Below are 22385 nucleotides of genomic sequence, written 5' to 3'. Positions count from 1 at the left end.
GAGCTGGCTCTAGCTGTGCAACATGTAATCCTATTCCACTAAAACTCAATGGCAGGGCTCTCATTAAGTTCTTTATGTTGAATGTATTTATTTATGACATTTTTTTTATTTGTTACAGGTACAGTGCCTTCAGAAAGTATTCACACCCTTGGACTTTTTCCACATTTTGTTGTGTTACAGCCTGTCACTGGCCTACACACTATCCCATAATTGCAAAGTGGAATTATGTTTTTAGAAATGTTTACAAATTAATAAAAAATGAAAAGCTGAAATGTCTTGAGTCAATAAGTATTCAAACCCTTTGTTATGGCAAGCCTAAATAAGTTCAGTAGTAAAAATTGGCTTAATAAGTCAGAAAAACTTTTGCAATAATAGTGTTTAATATGATGTTTGAATGACTACCTCATCTCTCTACCCCACACATACAATTATCTGTAAGGTCCCTCAGTCGAGCAGTGAATTTCAAACACAGATTCAACCACAAAGACCAGGGAGGTTTTCCATATGGCTAGCAAAGAAGGGCACCTATTGGTAGATGTGTAAAAAATATCCCTTTGAGCATGATGAAGTTATTACTTACACTTTGGATGGTGTATCAATACACCCAGTCATTACAAAGATACAGGCGTCCTTCCTATGTTTGAGGGAAATCCAACACAACACATCACTGAGTACCACTCTTCTTATTTAGGGAGTTTTTTTTAACGATAAAAATAAACAGAATAGAGCTAAGCACAGGCAAAATCATAGAGGAAAACATGGTTCATTCTGCTTTCCAACAGACACTGGGAGACAAATTCACCTTTCAGCAGGACAATAACAGAAAACACAAGGCCAAATATACACTGGAGTTGCTTACCTAGATGACATAGACTGTTCCTGAGTGGCCTAGTTACAGTTTTGACTTAAATCGGCTTGAAAATCTATGGCAAGACTTGAAAATAGCTGTCTAGCAATGATCAACAACCAACTTGACAGAGCTTGAAGAATAACAAAATATATATAATGTGCAAATATTGTACAATCCAGGTGTGCAAAGCTCTTAGACTTACCTAGCAAGACTGTAATCGCTGCCAAAGGTGATTCTATACTTAAAAATATAAATGCTACATGCAACAATTTCAAAGATTTTACTGAGTTAGTCAATTGAAAAATTAATTAGGCCCTAATCTATGGATATCACGACTGGGAATACAGATATGCATCTGTTGGTCACAGATACCTTAAAAAAAAAGTAGGGGCATGGATCAGAAAACCTGTTAGTATCTGGTGTGACCATTTGCCACATGCAGCGCGACACATCTCCTTCGCATAGAGTTGATCAGGCCGGTTGGACGTACTACCAAATTCTCTAAAACGACATTATGGTAGAGAAATTAACATTTGATTATCTAGCAATAGCTCTGGTGCACATTCCTGCAGTCAGCGTGCCAATTACACGCTCCCTCAAAACTTGTGACATCTGTGGCATTGTGTTGTGTGGCCTTTTATTGTCCCCAGCACAAGGTGCACCTGTGTAATGATCATGCTGTTTAATCAGCTTCTTGATATGCCACACCTGTCAGGTGGGTGGATTATTTTGGCAATGGATAAATGCTCACTAACCGGGATGCAAACAAATTTGTGTACAAAATCTGAGAGAAATATGCTTTTTGTGCGTATGGAAAATGTCTGGGATTTTTTATTTCAGCTCATGAAACATGGGACCAACACTTTACATGTTGCGTTTATATTTTTGTTCAGTATATTGCCGGGATTTTACAGCTCAATGTCAGGACAGTCTACAACCCTAGTGTACTCTTCCCAATGCTCAAACACCACGTTTTGTGTATGAATCCCAGTGGTTCCCAAGCTTTATTAAAACATTTTGCTACACAAACTTACTATATGAGTGGACAATTTCGAGTTCTGGTGACGTTAAAGTGAAAATGATTTGGCTTGATTGAAAATATCACTGAGAGTCAGCGATTTGGTGTCATTTACAATTAAAAGTCCTTTATTAGTTCAAATGCATCAGAGGCAATCACTTCATGACAAATATACAGAGGACAATAAACAGGTAGATTAGACCAAGGGGAAGAGTAGGAGAAAGTAGGTAGGTCTATTGACATGAAAGCATACACTCCCAAAAATGTAAGCATTCATTCCCAAACAGTAGTATTTGTTGGAGAAGAGCGGGCTGGGGATGTAAGCTTGTGCATTTGTATAAAATACCGTTATTCATATGTCCGGCCTTGCCAACGGAAAATGTATCATTGTCCAGTGAGATTTGGGTGGGGTAAGGAAGCAAGTTGTCAAATTCTTTGCGCAGAGTAATATACAGTAGCAGAGATAGAGGCCAACTGGGTGGGACTTTAACTTAATTGGCTGATCCCTCTTGATGACCCTGTAGGAAGTCATGTCCAACTGGGTAATCAGGAGGGATCAGCCAATCGTGAAGAAAATGGACCCCTTCAAAATGGAGATAGCCTCAATGGCACTGCCTGTGTGCTCACAGATGCAATAATGGGAAATACTGTAAATAGGGATGCTTTCTCTCTGTGTGTACAGCCCATAAACAAAATAACATTACGATCAATAGTATACAGCAGGCAATTGCACTAAAGGCTCAAACGGGACACTGTGTTGCAGTACTGAGACACAGGGCAATTTGCATTATGTAATGTGTACTAAATGCTTATATGGCACATTTTGGTCCATGTCAGTGCTTTCATGTTGTAACAGGTCATATGCACACAGGTTTTGGGGGTTTGTTGTTTGCTTGCTGTAGAGGTCTTGCAGTCTTCTTCCTCCACCACCAGGCCAGTGGGTGTTTATAAGAAGTAGTCGGGGGTACGGCGGGTGACATGGGGCTCCCCGCGTCGAGGTGCAGGGTCGAACTGAAGGCTGGAGGAGGACAGGAAATACAACATTAGGATGACTCCAATGAAGACCATTACAGAACTGGCACATTTGAACATTTCATAACTAAACAATCGAGGTGGTAATTGAATGTATAACTCAATTTATAATGCCAGCATTTTTACAGATCTACCAATAGGTGCCCTTCTTTGCGAGGCATTGGAAAACATCCTTGGTCTTTGTGGTTGAATCTATGTTTGAAATTCACTGCTTGACTGAGGGACCTTACAGATAATTGTATGTGTGGGGTACAGAGATGAGGTAGTCATTCAAAAAGCAAATTTTTTTTTTTACTGCTGAACTTATTTAGGCTTGCCATAACAAAGCAGTTGAATACTTATCGACTCAAGACATTTCAGCTTTTCATTTTTAATTATTTAGTAAAAATGTGTAAAAACATAATTCCACTTTGACATTATGGGGTATTGTGAGTAGGCTAGTGACAAAAAAATCTCAATTGAATCCATTCTAAATTCAAGCTGTAACAACAAAATCTGGAAAAAGTCAAGGGGTATGAACACTTCCTGAAGGCACTGGATATATATATATATTATAATATAATATAATCATTGAGAACTAACAATCACCAAAATAAATGCTAGTCAGCAAAGGAACACCGCATTCATGGAAAAATGCATAGAATTTTTGGAAATTAGCTTTAAAACTGCAACATTTTCTCTCAGCTCCATGGCAAAATGTGTAGAATTGCAGGAAATTAGCTTTAACTGCAAAAAATAAAATAAAAAAACACCAGAGATGCATTTCCATCAAACTGACTTATTGCGGATAAAAGGCTATGCATGTAGACATACTGCAAATACAAATAATGATGGTTTTGTCACAAAAACTGCCCACTCTGGTCTTGGCACATGCGCTGTAGCCAACAGCCCGCAGATACAGTGCAGGTAGGCTACCTACATGAGATTTTTAAGGATAATATTTATTTTTCAAACGGCAGCCAAGCATTGATAATAAGTTCACCAGAATAAGAAAGGAACCTCATCACCGTGCACTTTCACCACTCTGTGCAGTTCATCATAAGTTATTTAATCAGTAGCCTAATAAACTGCATGCTTTCCCGAGTTGTAGTGGGAGGACGACACAACATATCATGTGGCTCCAAGTTTACTTCAATATGATGGCTACTATACCAATATTTGCGCATAAAGGTGTTTCCACCGCCATTTCTCGCTTTATACATTTTACAGACACAAAAAGATCCCACCATGTCGAACCAACAAATTGTCTGTCGACATTTATAAAATTGTACCAGCATTTCCTGTTTCCATCAGTCCGGTCGTGACTTTTTCCATGCGTCAGGTAATTCATCTGCATGAAATGGTTGGATGGAAACCTGGTTATAAACACTAATTGTTCTTAGAGCTTCAAATAACCTCAATGTCACTTACAAAGAGTATTTAAGAGTATCGTCCAGTTCCATAATAGCAGCTTGGTTGCCACAGCGATAGCAGTAGTTTGGTGCACTGAAGATGGTGACAACGTTTCGGTCATGACACCAGTTGTAGCCCTGGAAAATAGAAATCAACATGTCAGTACATACAAACCATTTTGTTGAATTGAACATCACTTGTAATCTACCTGTTTATTGTCCTCCTTTACAAAAAGTTAAGTGAACCTTAAGTTGCTTATTTTAATCATTAGGTAGATCTTGCTGAGGACATATGCCATTTATGTCTTTTAGGTACTTAAACCCTTCTCTTACAAGAAGTAGTTATCTGCATACAGTAACACAGCTTAATTTTCAACTCTACATTCTGGCCCTGGAATACTCATGCAGAGTGACTGAGCCAAGTGAATTCCCAGGCTGTGTCCAAAATTCCCCTCAGTGTATTTTTTTAAACCCAGAGCCCTGGTCAAAAATAGTGCACTATATGCGGAATACGGTGCCATTTTCGACACAGATCCCCAGCTCCTCCCTCCCTTAAAGCCGGAAGTGGGTAATACTATAAATAAAAACGCCGTACACAAGGCTCCTGAATTATTTATCCCTGTTAAACAGCTAACACTTGCACAGCAGCTTCCAGCTGAAACATCTACAGAGACATGGAGGGCAAGCTAACTCAAGTGTGTAGCCTACATCTGCTCTTACCGTCATATCCGTTCATTTTGACATCTCAAATTCAATTCCCTCTGGGCAGTCTTAACGGACCTTTAGGTTCCATGTACAGAATGGAAGTACTACAACATTTGACTTTTGACTTTTGAAATATCTCTTCCATGGGGGAATTCAAATTCAAAACTTTTAACCCTTTTAACTTTATTTTCCCTTTAAATGGAAATTAATGAATTACATTTTTACATTTGAGTCATTTAGCAGACGCTCTTATCCAAAGCGACTTACAGGAGCAATTAGGGTTATGTGCTTGCTCAATGGCACATCGACAGAAGCATTTTATTCCCAGAATCACCGTAATTGCTACATGCTTTGATACTAACTACACCAACCATGTAAACTCAGCAAAAAAAGAAACATCCCTTTTTCAGGACCGTGTCTTTCTAAGAGAATTCGTAAAAATCCAAATAACTTCACAGATCTTCATTGTAAAGGGTTTAAACACCGTTTCCCATGCTTGTTCAATTAACCATAAACAATTAATGAACATACACCTGTGGAACAGTCGTTAAGACACTAACTGGCTTACAGACAGTAGGCAATTAAGGTCACAGTTATGAAAACTTAGGACACTAAAGAGGCCTTTCTACTGACTCTGAAAAACACCAAAAGAAAGATGCCCAGGGTCCCTGCTCATCTGCGTGAATGTGCCTTAGGCATGATGCAAGGAGGCATGAGGACTGTAGATGTCCGTACTGTGAGACGTCTAAGACAGCGCTACAGGGAGACAGGACGGACAGCTGATCGTCCTCGCAGTGGCAGACCACGTGTAACAACATTTGCACAGGATCGGTACATCCGAACATCACAGCTGCGGGACAGGTACAGTATGGCAACAACAACTGCCCGAGTTACACCAGGAACGCACAATCCCTCCATCAGTGCTCAGACTGTCCGCAATAGGCTGAGAGAGGCTGGACTGAGGGCTTGTTGGCCTGTTGTAAGGCAGGTCCCCACCAGACATCACCGGCAACAACGTCGCCTATGGGCACAAACCCACCGTCGCTGGACCAGACAGGACTGGCAAAAAGTGCTCTTCACTGACGAGTCGCGGTTTTGTCTCACCAGGGGTGATGGTCGGATTCGCGTTAATCGTAGAAGGAATGAGCATTACACCAAGGCCTGTACTCTGGAGCGGGATCGATTTGGAGGGGGAGGGTCCGTCATGGTCTGGGGCGCTGTGTCACAGCATCATCGGACTGAGCTTGTTGTCATTGCAGGCAATCTCAACGCTGTGCATTACAGGGAAGACATCCTCCTCCCTCATGTGGTACCCTTCCTGCAGGCTCATCCTGACATGACCCTCCAGCATAACAATGCCACCAGCCATACTGCTCGTTCTGTGCGTGATTTCCTTCAAGACAGGAATGTCAATGTTCTGCCATGGTCAGCGAAGAGCCCGGATCTCAAACCTATTGAGTACGTCTGGGACCTGTTCGATCGGAGGGTGAGGGCTAGGGCCATTCCCCCCCAGAAATGTCCGGGAACTTGCAGGTGCCTTGTTGGAAGAGTGGGGTAACATCTCACAGCAAGAACTGGCAAATATGGTGCAGTCCATGAGGAGGAGATGCACTGCAGTACTTAATGCAGCTGGTGGCCACACCAGATACTGAATGTTACTTTTGATTTTGACCCCCCCTTTGTTCAGGGACACATTATTCAATTTATGTTATTCTCATGTCTGTGGAACTTCTTCAGTTTATGTCTCAGTTGTTGAATCTTATGTTCATACAAATATTTACACATGTTAAGTTTGTTGAAAATAAACGCAGTTAACAGTGAGAGGACGTTTCTTTTTTTGCTGAGTTTACATAAACACTGAGCATAAACATGAACTGCCTAAACTAAAAGCGTAACTGGGGTTACCTCCATGACAAGTTGGTGGGCGCGGGACACAAGGGTAAGACCGTTGGCATGGTTGAAGGTTTCCGAGATGTCCTGCCCAAAGGTGTAGCCAGCACCTCGGGGGGAGATGCCCCAGCCCCCGCGGTCATCTGGGTCTGACCACAGCAGGTCACACATGGGCCCCTGAAACACACACGACATAAGAAAAACAGCCCTCAATAAATTGCTGCATAGGGATTATGACCTTATTTAGGACAGCTTGAACACAGAGATCCTATGAAATATGTAATTCTATGGGCAGTAGGATTGCAAAGGAGGGGAATAGTCCTAATTGTCATAAGACTGCAGCCCTCATTGACAATGATGCATTGGAAGGGTGACAACCTGAATAGCCTACCGCTCGAAAAGAGACCAGGATCATGTTCATTATAGCACACCGTAGCAAAATGAAAAGGAGCATTTCATTGGACAAGTTCAGTTACGTTCTCCCCATTTTACTCCGTTTGGTGCCTACTGAACACAACCCGGGGCTCTAACACTGCGGTAGGTCAACACCACCTCATGCGGTCGACCTCATACCATCTGACTGCCCTTCTCGGTGCTGACAGCTAGCTAGTATCCTACCCCCACTGTCTGTGTGGTTGACAGGGATGACTAGTTAGGTCCTCTGTCAGGCAGCACTGACCTCGTGTGGAACTTCCTGCAGGCGATCCAGGGCCCGGATGTGATCCAGTGTGTCTATCGAGGGGGAGAGGCCACCGTGCAGGCAGAAAATCTACAGCATAGGAGGACAGAGAGTATAGACGTGATTTACACTTACGTGAGACAAGTCACTTTGGATAAGAGGGTTGCTGCCTACATGTAAATCACAAACACAGGTAGGCTTGGAAAAATTTAGAAACTTATTCAAGAAAGATCAAGTGTAACATATTATAAAAATAAAGCAAACTGGATGGAATGTGGAAAAATGCACAACATTCTTTTTTAATCTTCAACATAGGAATGCTACCAAAAAGAACTTAATGAAACTGGTTACAATTGACGGAGTCACCCATGATTCACCAAATTATATTTTGAAGGAGGAAACAAAGTACTTTAAGCATATGTTTTCTTTTCAGTTGCCTCCATCTCCTCTAACTGAAGCTAATTGTAGAGATTTTCTTTCTATTGATAATGTCAAATTAACAGCCATACAGAAAGACTCATGTGAAGGTGAAATTACAGAGGAGGAACTTCTGGATACAATACTTTAAGTCTGGGAAAACTCCAGGGTTGGATGGCATACCAGTCGAGGTATACCAAACCTTTAATGATATACTAAGAGGACCGTTATTAGCATGTTTTAACCACTCCTATGTAAATGGTAGATTATCTGACACTCAAGAAGAAGGTCTGATCTCATTATTACTGAAACAGGATACAAGTGGAAAATATAAAGATCCAGTCCATTTAAAAAAATTGGAGGCCCCTTACACTTCAGTGTTGTGATGCAAAAATTCTAGCAAAATGTATAGCGCATAGAATTAAAAAGGTATTGTCGGATATTATTCATTCTAATCAGACAGGTTTTTTACATGGAAGATACATTGGAGATAATATAAGGCAAGTATTGGAAACAATAGAACACTATGGAAAATATGGGAAACCAGGCCTGCTATTCATAGCAGACTTCGAAAAGGCATTTGATAAAGTATGACTGGGGTTTATATGTAAATGCCTGGAGCATTTCAATTTTGGAGAATCTCTTATAAAATAGGTCAAAATCATGTATAGTAACCCTAGGTGTAAAATAGTAAATAATGGCTATTTCTCAGAAAGTTTTAAACTGTCAAGAGGAGTGAAACAAGGTTGTCCACTATCGGCATATCTATTTATTGTGGCCATCGAGATGTTAGCTATTAAAATCAGATCCAATAATAATAATATCAGAGGATTAGAAATCCAGGGCTTAAAAACAAAGGTGTCATTGTACGCTGATGATTCATGTTTTCTTTTAAATCCACAACTAGAATCCCTCCACAGCCTCATAGAGGATCTAGATAAATGTTCTAACCTCTCTGGATTACAACCAAATTATGACAAATGTACTATATTACGTATTGGATCACAAAAAAATTAAAATGTTACATTACCATGTAGTTTACCAATAAAATGGTGTGATGGTGATGTGGATATACTCGGAATACATATCCCAAAGGAAATAAATGATCTCACTTCAATACATTTTAATAGAAAGTTAGCAAAAATAGATAAGATCTTACTACCATGGAAAGGAAAATACCTGTCAATTTGTGGAAAAATCACCCTGATGAACTCTTTAGTATTATCCCAGTTTACCAATTTGCTTATGGTCTTGCCTACGCCTAGCGAACAGTTTTTTAAATTATATGAGAAAAAAAATATTCAATTTTATTTGGAACGGCAAGCCAGACAAAATTAAAAGGGCCTATTTATATAATTAATATGAATTCGGAGGACAGAAATTATTAAATATGAAAGCATCTATCACTAAAAGCTTCAGTCATACAAAAGTTACACTTAAATCCGAACTGGTTCTCAAGCAAATTAGTAAGATTTTCTCACCCAATGTTCAAGAAAGGCCTTTTTCCCTTTATTCAGATTACAACAACTCATTTTCAGTTATTTGAAAAGGAAATCATCTCCCAAATATCACTATTTCTAAAACAAGCCATAGAAAGTTGGTTGCAATTTCAATGTAATCCTCCAGAAACGACAGAACAAATAATGCAACAAATATTATGGTTAAATTCAAATATACTAATTGTCAAAAAACCTTAATTTTTTGACAGAATGTTTAAAAAAGGTATAATCTTCGTAAATGATATCATCGGTAGGATTGGTGGAGTTATGTCGCACATGCAGCTAACAAAAACATATGGAAATGTCTGCTCTACCCAAAATTACAACCAAATAATTGCAGCCTTACCACAAAAGTGGAAGAGGAAAGTGGAAGGGGGAGAAAGTAAGGAACTTGTCTGTCGGCCTTGCATTAAATAACATAATTGGTTAAGGAAAACTGTGATAAATAAAAAAGTATATCAGTTTCACTTAGGGACCAAAGGATTGACAGCCGTCCCATATAGATTGCAAAATAGTTGGGAAGAGATTTTTGACGTACCGATCCCATGGCATAGTGTTTATGAACTGATACGCAAAACGACACCGGATTCAAAAATTAGAATCCTTCAATTTAAATTATTATATAAAATTATTGCTACCAATAGAATGTTATTTATATGGGGGATACAATCTTCCCAGCTCTGCAGATTTTGCTGTGAAGAGACAGAATCATTAGATCATTTGTTTTGGTTCTGTCCATTTGTAGCTTGTTTTTGGACACAGGTCCAGGAATGGCTAAAGGATTGCAATATTTACCTGGAGCTAACCTTGCAGATAGCATTACTGGGTGATCTGAAAAGTCATAGTCAATCGATCAATAATATAATAATACTTTTAGCAAAAATGTTTATTTTTAATTCACAATCTGTAGAAGCAATGAGAATAGAAAGGTTCAGAACTTTTGTAAAACATCACAGTACAGTTGAAATATATATGGCAAATAGAAATCCTATATGGATGGTGTTAAGAGATAGATGGGAGGTATTGAATGGAGTTGAAGGATGGGACTAATAACAAATAACAACAAATAATAACAAGATAACTAATAATGTAAGCATACTGTGTCCATAATAAGTATATAGGTTGTATGTTGGGAGCTTTTGGGAAAGAGCACAGTTAGAAAGATATGGCATATAGAAGCAAACCGGATGGACATCATGAAAATGATCGGAGAGGTTGAGAGTATAAGAAGTTCAGGAGCAAAAAATAAATAAATATATATATATATATATATATATATATATATATATATATATATAATTATTGTAAAATTGACTGTGTCCATAAGGTGTAGATCGTAAGTATAGCCTGGAAGTAGAGGCCTGGGCATTGTTGTTCACTAATTTACCCCAAGTAGGGAAAGGATGGCGGGGTTGAAAAGTAATAAAGGGGAGTATATATATAAAAAACATGGGGGATTGGAAGTGATGCAGACAATTACATTGATAGAAGTTACAATATATCTGCAATATTAAGCTGATCTACCCCCCCCCCCAAAAAAAAAAAACACAGGTAGGCTTACCTGTTCGTCGACCAGAGCAGTCAGGGGGAGATAGTCGAAGAGGTCTGTGAAGTATTTCCACACATTGGCATTGCCGTACTTCCTCAAGCACTCATCATAGAAGCCGTACACCTGTGTGATCTGTCTGCTCTCATGGTTCCCCCGCAGTATCGTGATGCGCTTTGGGTAACGGACCTGCGGAGCGAGAGAGAGTTTAGCTCCAAAAGCTCTGATTGATGAAAAATGCCTTTTCAAAAAATGTGACAGCAGCACGGTGCCAACATGTGAAAACTAAACTGCATCGTATTCAAAACGATTTATCTTCTACTTCAACACCATTTACAATCATGCACTTTACGCCGCATTTGGAAAAATAATAAGTTATCCTGTTAGAGCCTATAATTTACAAATAATATGTTATCCCAAGAGTTATACTGTATATATCTGTTGTCTTTAGGTGAGCTATCCCACAGAGACCTCGAACATCACAGCTGGCCTCTCGTAAATACGTGACAAGCTCAATGAATCCAATTCGACCCACAATGTTAATAGCTGTTAGGGTAGTGACACATTGGTATGAGTCTGAACTAGCCCACTTACAGCTCGTCAGTGTGAGTGCCTTGTCAGCATTACTGGCTGAGCCCAGGAATCCATTGAGTCCACAAAAAAACATATGCGGCCTACTTCAGTTTGCATAGTATCTCCGGCTTGCATACCTTGACTCCTGAATACCACCAGCTCCCACACATTTTGAGAGCTAGCCTACACTGAGGTAGTTCTATTGGAGGTAGTAGAACCCAGTATCTCTATTTGCACATCATCTTTTGCACATCTATCATTCCAGTGTTAATACGAAATTGTAACTATTTTGCACTATGGCCTATTTATTGCCTTACCTCCATAACTTACTACATTCGCACACACTGTATATATATTTTCTGTTGTATTTTTGACTTGATATTATTATTAATAATTATTAATATTATTATTAATATTAATATGCCATTTAGCAGACGCTTTTATCCAAAGCGACTTACAGTCATGTGTGCATACATATTTTTTTTGTGTATGGGTGGTCCTGGGGATCGAACCCACTACCTTGGCGTTACAAGCGCCGTGCTCTACCAGCTGAGCTACAACAACTCTGTGTTGTTGTTTTTATTGCACTGCTTTGCTTTATCTTGGCCAGGTTGTAAATGAGAACTTGTTCTCAACTGGCTTACCTGGTTAAATAAAATAAAATAAAATAAAATAAAATAGTGCCCCTCGACTTTCTTCAGGGTTGATCACGCATACGAGGATGATATGTTCCTGGTTTAAGAAAAACTGGTGCTGGGCAAAAATATACTGTCGGTTCCTTTCTTTATCTGGGTCCCATCCCCTTTTCAGTCATTTATTATGGCAAGCAGGGGTTGGAACCTAAATTATTTTGTTCTGAACACAACCATCATTTTTTTTCATTCCATTCATTTTTACATTTTAGTCATTTAGCAGACGCTCTTATCCAGAGCGACTTACAGTTAGTGAGTGCATACATTTTTTTTCTTCTCCATACTGGTCCCCCGTGGGAATCGAACCCACAACCCTGGCGTTGCAAGCGCCATGCTCTACCAACTGAGCTACACGGGACTGTTCTGTCAGACTAATTTGCAATTGACTGCCACACATTAGAAGTATGTGATGGTGAGTTGAGAAGACAATAGAAATACTGTTAGAATGTTTTTCAATTGACTGCCATAACCCCAAATAAAAAAGTAAACATTGGCTGTTAATTACATAATTGTTTTCACATGGGTGGGGCCGCACAAATTTTCTGATATCAAAATGGGGTCGTGGGCCAAAAACGTTTAGGAACCTCTGGGCTCAGGAGAGCCGGAACCCAGATAACCTCCGTGGGGATAGAAAAGCGTGATACGCGAGTGAGGGTAGCTCAAGAACCCAGAAATGGAATGCACTGAGATGGAGTCAGACAGCTCTTTGTCTGGTTTCTTATGAAGCCTAGAGACTGAATACGGGACAGTAGCATGGATGTTTGTAACACTGTGCATGCGCGCCAAATGAGGAGTAGACGAAGAAGGCAGGAACCACCTGGAATGAGGTCAAGAAAACCGCCCAGAACAGAGTCTGCTGGAGATGGACCATTGAGGCCCTTTGCGCCACTAGGAGCTTAAAGGAATAAGCCAAGTGAGTCAACCTATAGATTACTTGTTTGTTTGTTCATTTAGTTAGAACCAGTAAGTTAGCTGTCACAATAACTAGGGCACGTTAGAGTTGATGTGCCCCCAGCAATTAGGTATGCGTCTCACCTCAGTGCTCTGAGGACAGAATGTAATACAACAACAGTATTATAGTCAGGGGTGCACATAACTGGTACGCAGGTACGCAAGCGCGACAAAAATCAGGAATGCGTAATGCCACTTGTGTTACTACGCGCCTTTGCGTACTTGACCAATCTTCTCATCTAACCTTACACATGACTTGTTGCTTGTCAACTACTGTCAGGGATGTCCAAAAAGCAACAGACATTAAGCAGCTTCATTGGCGTTTCGCCACCTACAAAGAAACGCCAACTGGAGCCAGAGCGGAAGAAAATACTTTTTTCGGAAAAGAGGCTCCAAGATGTGCAGTGGCTTGAAGCTAACGATGAGCGCACTGAAATGTGGTGCAAGATTTGCTGCTCAAATCCACATCTAGCAGACAAAACAGGTGCATTTTATAAAGGCTCAAAGAATTTCAACCATCCTTTATTTGACAAACATGAAAAGAGCAAGGAGCACAGCCATTGCTAAGCTAGCGGAAAAGAAATGTCCAGTCGCCCACTTGCCAGATGGCGAGACAAGCTGAATGAAGAACAGCGGCAAGCTCTGCTTAATATTTTTCTCCTCGCCTTCCATAAAGCTAAACACGCACGTCCCATGTCTTCCTATTCTGAGGATGTTCCTTTACTGAAGTGGCTAGGAGTAAATGTCGGAGGTGCATATCATTCACGTGAAGGGGGCACAAGGATCATGCAGAGCATCGCTCACACCATCAGCGGGGAGTTACGAGCCAAGTTGCAGTCTGCTGAATTTTGGGGGCTGCTTTTTGATGGATCTGAGGACATCACAAAAACTGAGCAGGAAATCGTTTACATTGTGTCTGTGTCCAGCAACGGAGAGTTTACTTCGGACTTTATTGGACTGATTGAATTGGGTGCTGACCGAACCGCGCAGGCCATAACAGACGGACTTGTGAGACTTTTCCAGGACACAGGCTTGGATGACTGGACAACAAAGTTGGTCGCTGTGTGCACAGACGGGGCTGCTGTCAACGTAGGTATGTATCTACAACGGCGTTGTGCCAAAACTCCGGCAATTTGCTGCGGTTGGAGACTCCCTTGTGCACATTCTGTGCATCGCACACACACGAGAATTGCGCGAAATCAGCTGATCGCAACGTCCTTACTGTGAGACATTTAATCGCTCTGTGGTCAAGCTGCTGCAGTTTTATTTACAAAAAGGTGGAGCAAAAAAAACTGCTGCACTGAATAAGCTATGTGAAGAAAATGGGATCTCCTTTGTGAAACTGGGTAAGTTTCAGAATATCAGATGGTCTGCATGGAGGCATGAAACACTGTTAAAAATATCAAGACTATTGCCAGCCATTAAAATGCAACTGGTTAAAGAGTGATAACAGTGACTTGCAGCATATCTGCACAGAGCGTTTTCAGTGCTTTCTGTCAAACATGCTTGACATTTGCAACATTTTGAAGACCACATCCATTAGGTTTCAGAAGGAAAAGCTGACCATTGGAGAATGTAAGGATGAACTCATGGTGGCCATTGGACAGTTCACACTTCTGCTTGATGGTAAAAGCCACAGGGCACACCCTGTTTCCAATGCTGATGCTGACAGAGACAAGACACACTTACTCAGGGGGTTAATTGAAGAGTTTGAAATCAGATATGACTCCCTCAAGTCATGTGATAATTTCTTAGTATTTGATCCTTAAACATGGCCTCAGGAAATGCAAGACCTCCACAGTTTTGGAAACACAACAGTTTGCAGCATTCTCAAGAAATATGAGGCCAACTTGCAACTTGACAAAGATACCACTGTGACAGAATGGATGCGCTTAAAGCAGGCAGGAAAACGCTTGGGAGCCTCTTCTGTGTATGACTTGGTCCAAATAGTAAATACAAGTAACCAAGATGCTTACACCAACATCAACAAGGTGGTTAAGGTGTCTCTTACACTGCCTTTAGAAGTACAGATCTTGTCTGTCACATGTTCGTCTCTCAGCCCTGATGCACATTCACCTGTCAAAGCAGACCACAGAGACAGTTGACCCAAAGCCTGCTGTTGACCTGTGGATGGAGACAGCTAATCGGAGGCTCAACCAAGGACAGGGAGGTGCATCTGCAGCATCTTCATCATCTACCATGCAGGAAGCTGAAGCAGAGGACAGTGGGGGCGACACTGAAGAGGACAGTGGTGGCGGCACTGAGGAGGACAGTGAGGAAGACTGCACTTATTAAGACCACGCTACATATGGGGTGAGTACCAGACACCATCTGCTGGTACTCACCTGAGTAACTCACTGAAAAAGTTATGTGCACCCCTGATTATAGTGCATCTCTATGGAGGCAGAATGTAATACAACAGTATTATAGTGCATCTCTATGGAGGCAGAATGTAATACAACAACAGTATTATAGTGCATCTCTATGGAGGCAGAATGTAATACAACAGTATTATAGTGCATCTCTATGGAGGCAGAATGTAATACAACAACAGTTTTATAGTGCATCTCTATGGAGGCAGAATGTAATACAACAGTATTATAGTGCATCTCTATGGAGGCAGAATGTAATACAACAACAGTATTATAGTGCATCTCTATGGAGGCAGAATGTAATACAACAGTATTATAGTGCATCTCTATGGAGGCAGAATGTAATACAACAACAGTATTATAGTGCATCTCTATGGCGGCAGAATGTAATACAACAGTATTATAGTGCATCTCTATGGAGGCAGAATGTAATACAACAACAGTATTATAGTGCATCTCTATGGAGGCAGAATGTAATGACCTCTGTGAGGTCGTCGAGTGAGGTTGTGTCTCTCTCTGGCGGGAGGTAAGCTTGGCTTATATGGCTTATATACATAGTTTGGGCTTTGTCGAGTAAAGCTTAAACTATGTATTTAGATTGTAGTTAGGTATTGTAGGTAGTTATCGTGGGTTGTTGTATGTAATTATTGTAGGTTAGTATTGTATTCGGCTGAGCCCGGTGAAGCACAAAGCTAGCTAACCCACTACCTGGACTAGCTAGCGGGTAGCAACTGTGGATAGTTGTTTCACGCCTGAGAGTACCTGTAATTAAGCCAGCTAGCTGCCTACAATAATTACATACAATAATGCCTACCATTCAGCTGTTTTTCTAAACTCATTGTCTGAAGCGTTAACGTTAGGTAGTAAGTGGCTACTGTGCTTGAAATGTAGCTAGCTTGTTGCTACCTGGATAGCTACTAAACAATAGCTGGAACGACCTAGCGAACAGACGCGAACTGGCTGAGTCAATTCAGTGGCTAGCTTTGCACTTGGCTAGCTAACAGTAGCTGCTAGGGATAAGTTATAACCTACGTTTGTGTTTTGTTTTTACATACTGGTAGCCAGAGTCGTTCAAGGGAATTCGGGACATGGGTGACTAGTTAACGTTAGCTTTGCTCTCTCTGTGTGTTCATGCCGTGGGAGGAGGGGTTTCTTCGTTGGCAGAAAGCAATGGCTAGCTAGTATACTAACTATTCTAGATAACTAACTGGCTGAATAAGTTGACGACGGACTCGCTCAAGCTGTCGGGACTAACCCACAACGTTAGACACGGACACGAATGATCTGCTTGGCGTGTTGACACACTGGTGGTTTGTTGTGGCCGAGTATTGGTGCTAAACCGTGTTGTTGGAGTCTGGCATGCTAGTTGGCTGTAGCGTCATATGACTAGGTGCCCTGGACGGTTTTCACGGAAGAATACTGTACCAACTTAGCTAGCTGAATAAACAAAGGTAGTCTATTCCTAGAAAATATTGAACAGCTGAAGTTTAAAACAATTATAGTTTCTGAGGTGGAAGTTGGGAGTTATATTTGGGTGTTTCAGTGAAACGTAAGTGAGGGAGGCCCCACTCTCTCGCTTTCCCAGATGTTTAGTTCATTTCATTCCGATCTCCTTTGCATTATTGTAGCCATTTTCTGTAGCCTGTCAACTATGCCTCTGTCTATCCCTGTTCTCTACACTCCGCACAGGCTATACAAACGCCTCACACCGCGTGGCTGCTGCCTCTCTAACCTGGTGGTCCCTGCACGCACCACCCACGTGGAGTTCCAGGTCTCCGGCAGCCTCTGGAACTGCCGTTCTGCGGCCAACAAGGCAGAGTTCATCTCAGCCTATGCTACCCTCCAGTCCCTCGACTTCTTGGCGCTGACGGAAACATGGATTACCACTGAAAACACTGCTACTCCTACTGCTCTCTCCTCGTCTGACCATGTGTTCTCGCATACCCCGAGAGCATCTGGTCAGCGGGGTGGTGGCACAGGAATCCTCAACTCTCCCAAGTGGACATTCTCTCTTTTTCCCCTGACCCATCTGTCTATCTCCTCATTTGAATTCCATGCTGTCACAGTCACTAGCCCATTCAAGCTTAACATCCTTGTCATTTATCACCCTCCAGGTTCCCTTGGAGAGTTCATCAATGAGCTTGACGCCTTGATAAGTTCCTTTCCTGAGGATGGCTCACCCTCACAGTTCTGGGTGACTTCAACCTCCCTACGTCTACCTTTGACTCATTTCTCTCCGCCTCCTTTCCACTCCTCTCCTCTTTTGACCTCACCCTCTCACCGTCCCCCTCTACTCACAAGGCAGGCAATACGCTTGACCTCATCTTTACTAGATGCTGTTCTTCTACTAATCTCACTGCAACTCCCCTCCATGTCTCCGACCACTACTTTGTATCCTTTTCTCTCTCGCTCTCCTCCAACACTACTCACTCTGCCTTTACTCAGATGGTAATGCGCCGTCGCAACCTTCGCTCTCTCTCTCCCGCTACTCTCTCCTCTTCCATCCTATCATCTCTTCCCTCTGCTCAATCCTTCTCCCTCCAATCTCCTGTTTCTGCCTCCTCAACCCTCCTCTCCTCCCTTTCTGCATCTTTTGACTCTCTATGTCCCTTATCCTCCCGGCTGGCTCGGTCCTCCCCTCCTGCTCCGTGGCTTGACGACTCATTGCGAGCTCACAGAACAGGGCTCCGGACAGCCGAGCAGAAATGGAGGAATACTAGACTCCCTGCGGACCTGGCATATTTTCACTCCCTCCTCTCTACATTTTCTTTATCTGTTTCTGCTGCTAAAGCCACTTTCTACCACACTAAATTCCAAGCATCTGCCTCTAACCCTAGGAAGCTCTTTGCCACCTTCTCCTGCTGAATCCTCCTCCCCCTCCCCCCCCTCCTCCCTCTCTGTGGATGACTTAGTCAACCATTTTGAAAAGAAAGTTGACGACATCCGATCCTCGTTTGTTAAGTCAAATGACACTGCTGGTCCTGCTCACACTGCCCTACCCTATGCTTTGACTTCTTTCTCCCCTCTCTATCCAGATGAAATCTTGCGACTTGTGACGGCCGGCCGCCCAACAACCTGCCCGCTTGACCCTATCCCCTCCTCTCTTCTCCAGACCATCTCCGGTGACCTTCTCCCTTACCTCACCTCGCTCATCAACTCATCCTTGACCGCTGGCTATGTCCCTTCCGTCTTCAAGAGAGCGAGAGTTGCACCACTTCTCAAAAAACCTACACTCGATCCCTCCGATGTCAACAACTACAGACCAGTATCCCTTCTTTCTTTTCTCTCCAAAACTCTTGAGCGTGCCGTCTTTAGCCAACTCTCTTGCTATCTCTCTCAGAATGACCTTCTTGATCCAAACCAGTCAGGTTTCAAGACTGGTCATTCAACTGAGACTGCTCTTCTCTGTGTCACGGAGGCTCTCCGCACTGCTAAAGCTAACTCTCTCTCCTCTGCTCTTGTCCTTCTAGACCTGTCTGCTGCCTTTGATACTGTGAACCATCAGATCCTCCTCTCCACCCTCTCAGAGTTGGGCATCTCCGGCGCGGCTCACTCTTGGATTCCGTCCTACCTGACCGGTCGCTCCTACCAAGTGGCGTGGCGAGAATCTGTCTCCGCACCACGTGCTCTCACCACTGGTGTCCCCCAGGGCTCAGTTCTAGGCCCTCTCCTATTCTCACTATACACCAAGTCACTTGGCTCTGTCATATCCTCACATGGCCTCTCCTATCATTGCTACGCAGATGACACACAACTAATCTTCTCCTTTCCCCCTTCTGATAACCAGGTGGTGAATCGCATCTCTGCATGTCTGGCAGACATATCAGTGTGGATGACGGATCACCACCTCAAGCTGAACCTCGGCAAGACGGAGCTGCTCTTCCTCCCGGGGAAGGACTGCCCGTTCCATGATCTCGCCATCACGGTTGACAACTCTGTTGTGTCCTCCTCCCAGAGTGCGAAGAGCATTGGCGTGACCCTGGACAACACCCTGTCGTTCTCCGCTAACATCAAGGCGGTGACCCGATCCTGTAGGTTCATGCGCTACAACATTCGGAGAGTACGACCCTGCCTTACACAGGAAGCGGCACAGGTCCTAATCCAGGCACTTGTCATCTCCCGTCTGGATTACTGCAACTCGCTGTTGTCTGGGCTCCCTGCCTGTGCCATTAAACCCCTACAACTCATCCAGAATGCCGCAGCCCGTCTGGTGTTCAACCTTCCCAAGTTCTCTCACGCCACCCCGCTCCTCCGCACACTACACTGGCTTCCAGTTGAAGCTCGCATCTGCTACAAGACCATGGTGCTTGCCTACGGAGCTGTGAGGGGAACGGCACCTCCGTACCTTCAGGCTCTGATCAGTCCCTACACCCAAACGAGGGCATTGCGTTCATCCACCTCTGGCCTGCTGGCCCCCCTACCTCTGCGGAAGCACAGTTCCCGCTCAACCCAGTCAAAACTGTTCGCTGCTCTGGCACCCCAATGGTGGAACAATCTCCCTCACGACGCCAGGACAGCAGAGTCACTCACCACCTTCCGGAGACACTTGAAACCCCACCTCTTTAAGGAATACCTGGGATAGGATAAAGTAATCCTTCTACCCCCCCCAAAAAAATAAAAATAAAAAACATATTGTAAAGTGGTTATCCCACTGGCTATAAGGTGAATGCACCAATTTGTAAGTCGCTCTGGATAAGAGCGTCTGCTAAATGACGTAAATGTAAATATAAAAGCCGTACACCGGTGTGATCTGCCTGCTTTTGTGATTTCCTCGTAGAAGCGTGATGCAGTCCGGCCACTTGGCTTTTAAGGCTAGCAGGTATGTGAATGTCTCCAAGCTGTAGTATCACCTTTCCACTAAGTCTCCCATTAAATGTTTCGACCAGCAAAATAAAGTTCTGAACAAGTTCGAAACCCAAAAAGTAATAGTTCATAATTGTTCCTTTTTAAACCTCTGAAATGGACATTTCGCTCGACATCAAAATTATTTCACCAATCAGTGCGGATAGAGCAGCTTGTTATGGAGCAAGCAAGCTATTTACATGCATTGAACAGGTGTTTTTTAGGATAAAAATAAACAGAATAGAGCTAAGCACAGGAAAACATTCTGCTTTCCAACAGACACTGGGAGACAAATTCACCTTTCAGCAGGACAATAACCGAAAACACAAGGCCAAATATACACTGGAGTTGCTTACCAAGACGACATAGACTGTTCCTGAGTGGCCTAGTTACAGTTTTGACTTAAATCGGCTTGAAAATCTATGGCAAGACTTGAAAATAGTTGTCTAGCAATGATCAACAACCAACTTGACAGAGCTTGAAGAATAAAAAATATAAATATATATAAATGTGCAAATATTGTACAATCCAGGTGTGCAAAGCTCTTAGACTTACCCAGCAAGACTGCAATTGCTGCCAAAGGTGATTCTATACTGAACAAAAATATAAATGCTACATGCAACAATTTCAAAGATTTTACTGAGTTAGTCAATTGAAAAATGCATTAGGCCCTAATCTATGGATATCACATGACTGGGAATACAGATATGCATCTGTTGGTCACAGATACCTTTAAAAAAAAAGTAGGGGCGTGGATCAGAAAACCAGTTAGTATCTGGTGCATTTGCCACATGCAACATCTCCTTTGTATAGAGTTGATCAGGCCGGTTGGACGTACTGCCAAATTCTCTAAAACGACGTTGGAGAGAAATTAACATTTTATTATCTAGCAATAGCACTGGTGCACATTCCTGCAGTCAGCGTGCCAATTACACGCTCCCTGAAAACTTGTGACATCTGTGGCATTGTGTTGTGTAGCCTTTTATTGTCCCCAGCACAAGGTGCACCTGTGTACTGATCATGCTTTTTAATCAGCTTCTTGATATGCCACACCGGTCAGGTGGGTGGATTATTTTGGCAATGGAGAAATGCTCACTAACCGGGATGCAAACAAATTTGTGTACAAAATCTGAGAGAAATAAGCTTTTTGTGCGTATGGAAAATTTCTGGTGTCTTTTATTTCAGCTCATGAAACATGGGACTTCACATGTTGTGTTTATATTTTTATTCAGTATATAAACCTATAAACTAAGTCCATATTTCCAGGATTTTACAGCTCAATGTCAGGACAGTCTACAACCCTAGTGTACTCTTCCCAATGCTCAAACACCACATTTTGTGTATGAATTCCAGTGGTTCCCAAGCTTCATTAAAACATTTTGCTACACAAACTTACTATATGAGTGGACAATTTCGAGTTCTGGTGACGTTAAAGTGAAAATGATTTGGCTAGATTGAAAATATCACTGAGAGTCAGCGATTTGGTGTCATTTACAATTAAAAGTCCTTTATTAGTTCAAATGCATCAAAGAGGCAATCACTTCATGACAAATATACAGAGGACAATAAACAGGTAGATTAGACCAAGGGGAAGAGTAGGAGAAAGTAGGTAGGTCTATTGCATTTGTATAAAATACCGTTATTCATATGCCCGGCCTTGCCAAAAGGCCGTTTTAGCATGGACAGCCAACTGGGTGGGACTTCAACTTCATTGCCTGATCCCTCCTGATGACCCCATTCCAATGTTTCGACCAGCAAAATAAAGTTCTGAACAAGTTCGAAACCCAAAAAGTAATGGTTAATGATTGCACAGTGTGATCAATTGAAGGCTGTTCCTTTTTAAACCTCTGAAATTGACATTTCGCTCGACATCAAAATTATTTCACCAATCAGTGCGGATAGAGCAGCTTGCTATGGAGCGGGCAAGC

The 22385-nt window shown here is 42.3% G+C and overlaps 1 protein-coding gene across 1 annotated transcript in view; it reads right to left on the bottom strand.

Annotated features, from left to right (window-relative positions):
* Positions 1-1837: 1837 nt before the first annotated feature.
* The window catches only part of LOC121541396 (serine/threonine-protein phosphatase 2A catalytic subunit beta isoform-like), a 46814-nt gene continuing 26266 nt past the window's right edge, over positions 1838-22385 (bottom strand). Inside the window, exons 3-7 of the mRNA XM_041850379.2 lie at positions 11043-11216; positions 7566-7655; positions 6902-7063; positions 4311-4429; positions 1838-2886 (exon numbers count right to left, since the gene is read on the bottom strand). Coding sequence (XP_041706313.1) covers positions 2814-2886; positions 4311-4429; positions 6902-7063; positions 7566-7655; positions 11043-11216 — 618 coding nt within the window. The 3' untranslated portion in view covers positions 1838-2813. The remainder of the gene's footprint in view (positions 2887-4310; positions 4430-6901; positions 7064-7565; positions 7656-11042; positions 11217-22385) is intronic.

The sequence above is a fragment of the Coregonus clupeaformis genome, chromosome 27, assembly GCF_020615455.1.
Source record: "Coregonus clupeaformis isolate EN_2021a chromosome 27, ASM2061545v1, whole genome shotgun sequence".
In the NCBI taxonomy this organism is placed as follows: Eukaryota; Metazoa; Chordata; class Actinopteri; order Salmoniformes; family Salmonidae; genus Coregonus; species Coregonus clupeaformis.
The sequence above is the reverse complement of the archived record's forward strand: the minus strand, read 5'-3'. Positions and strand labels throughout refer to the sequence as shown.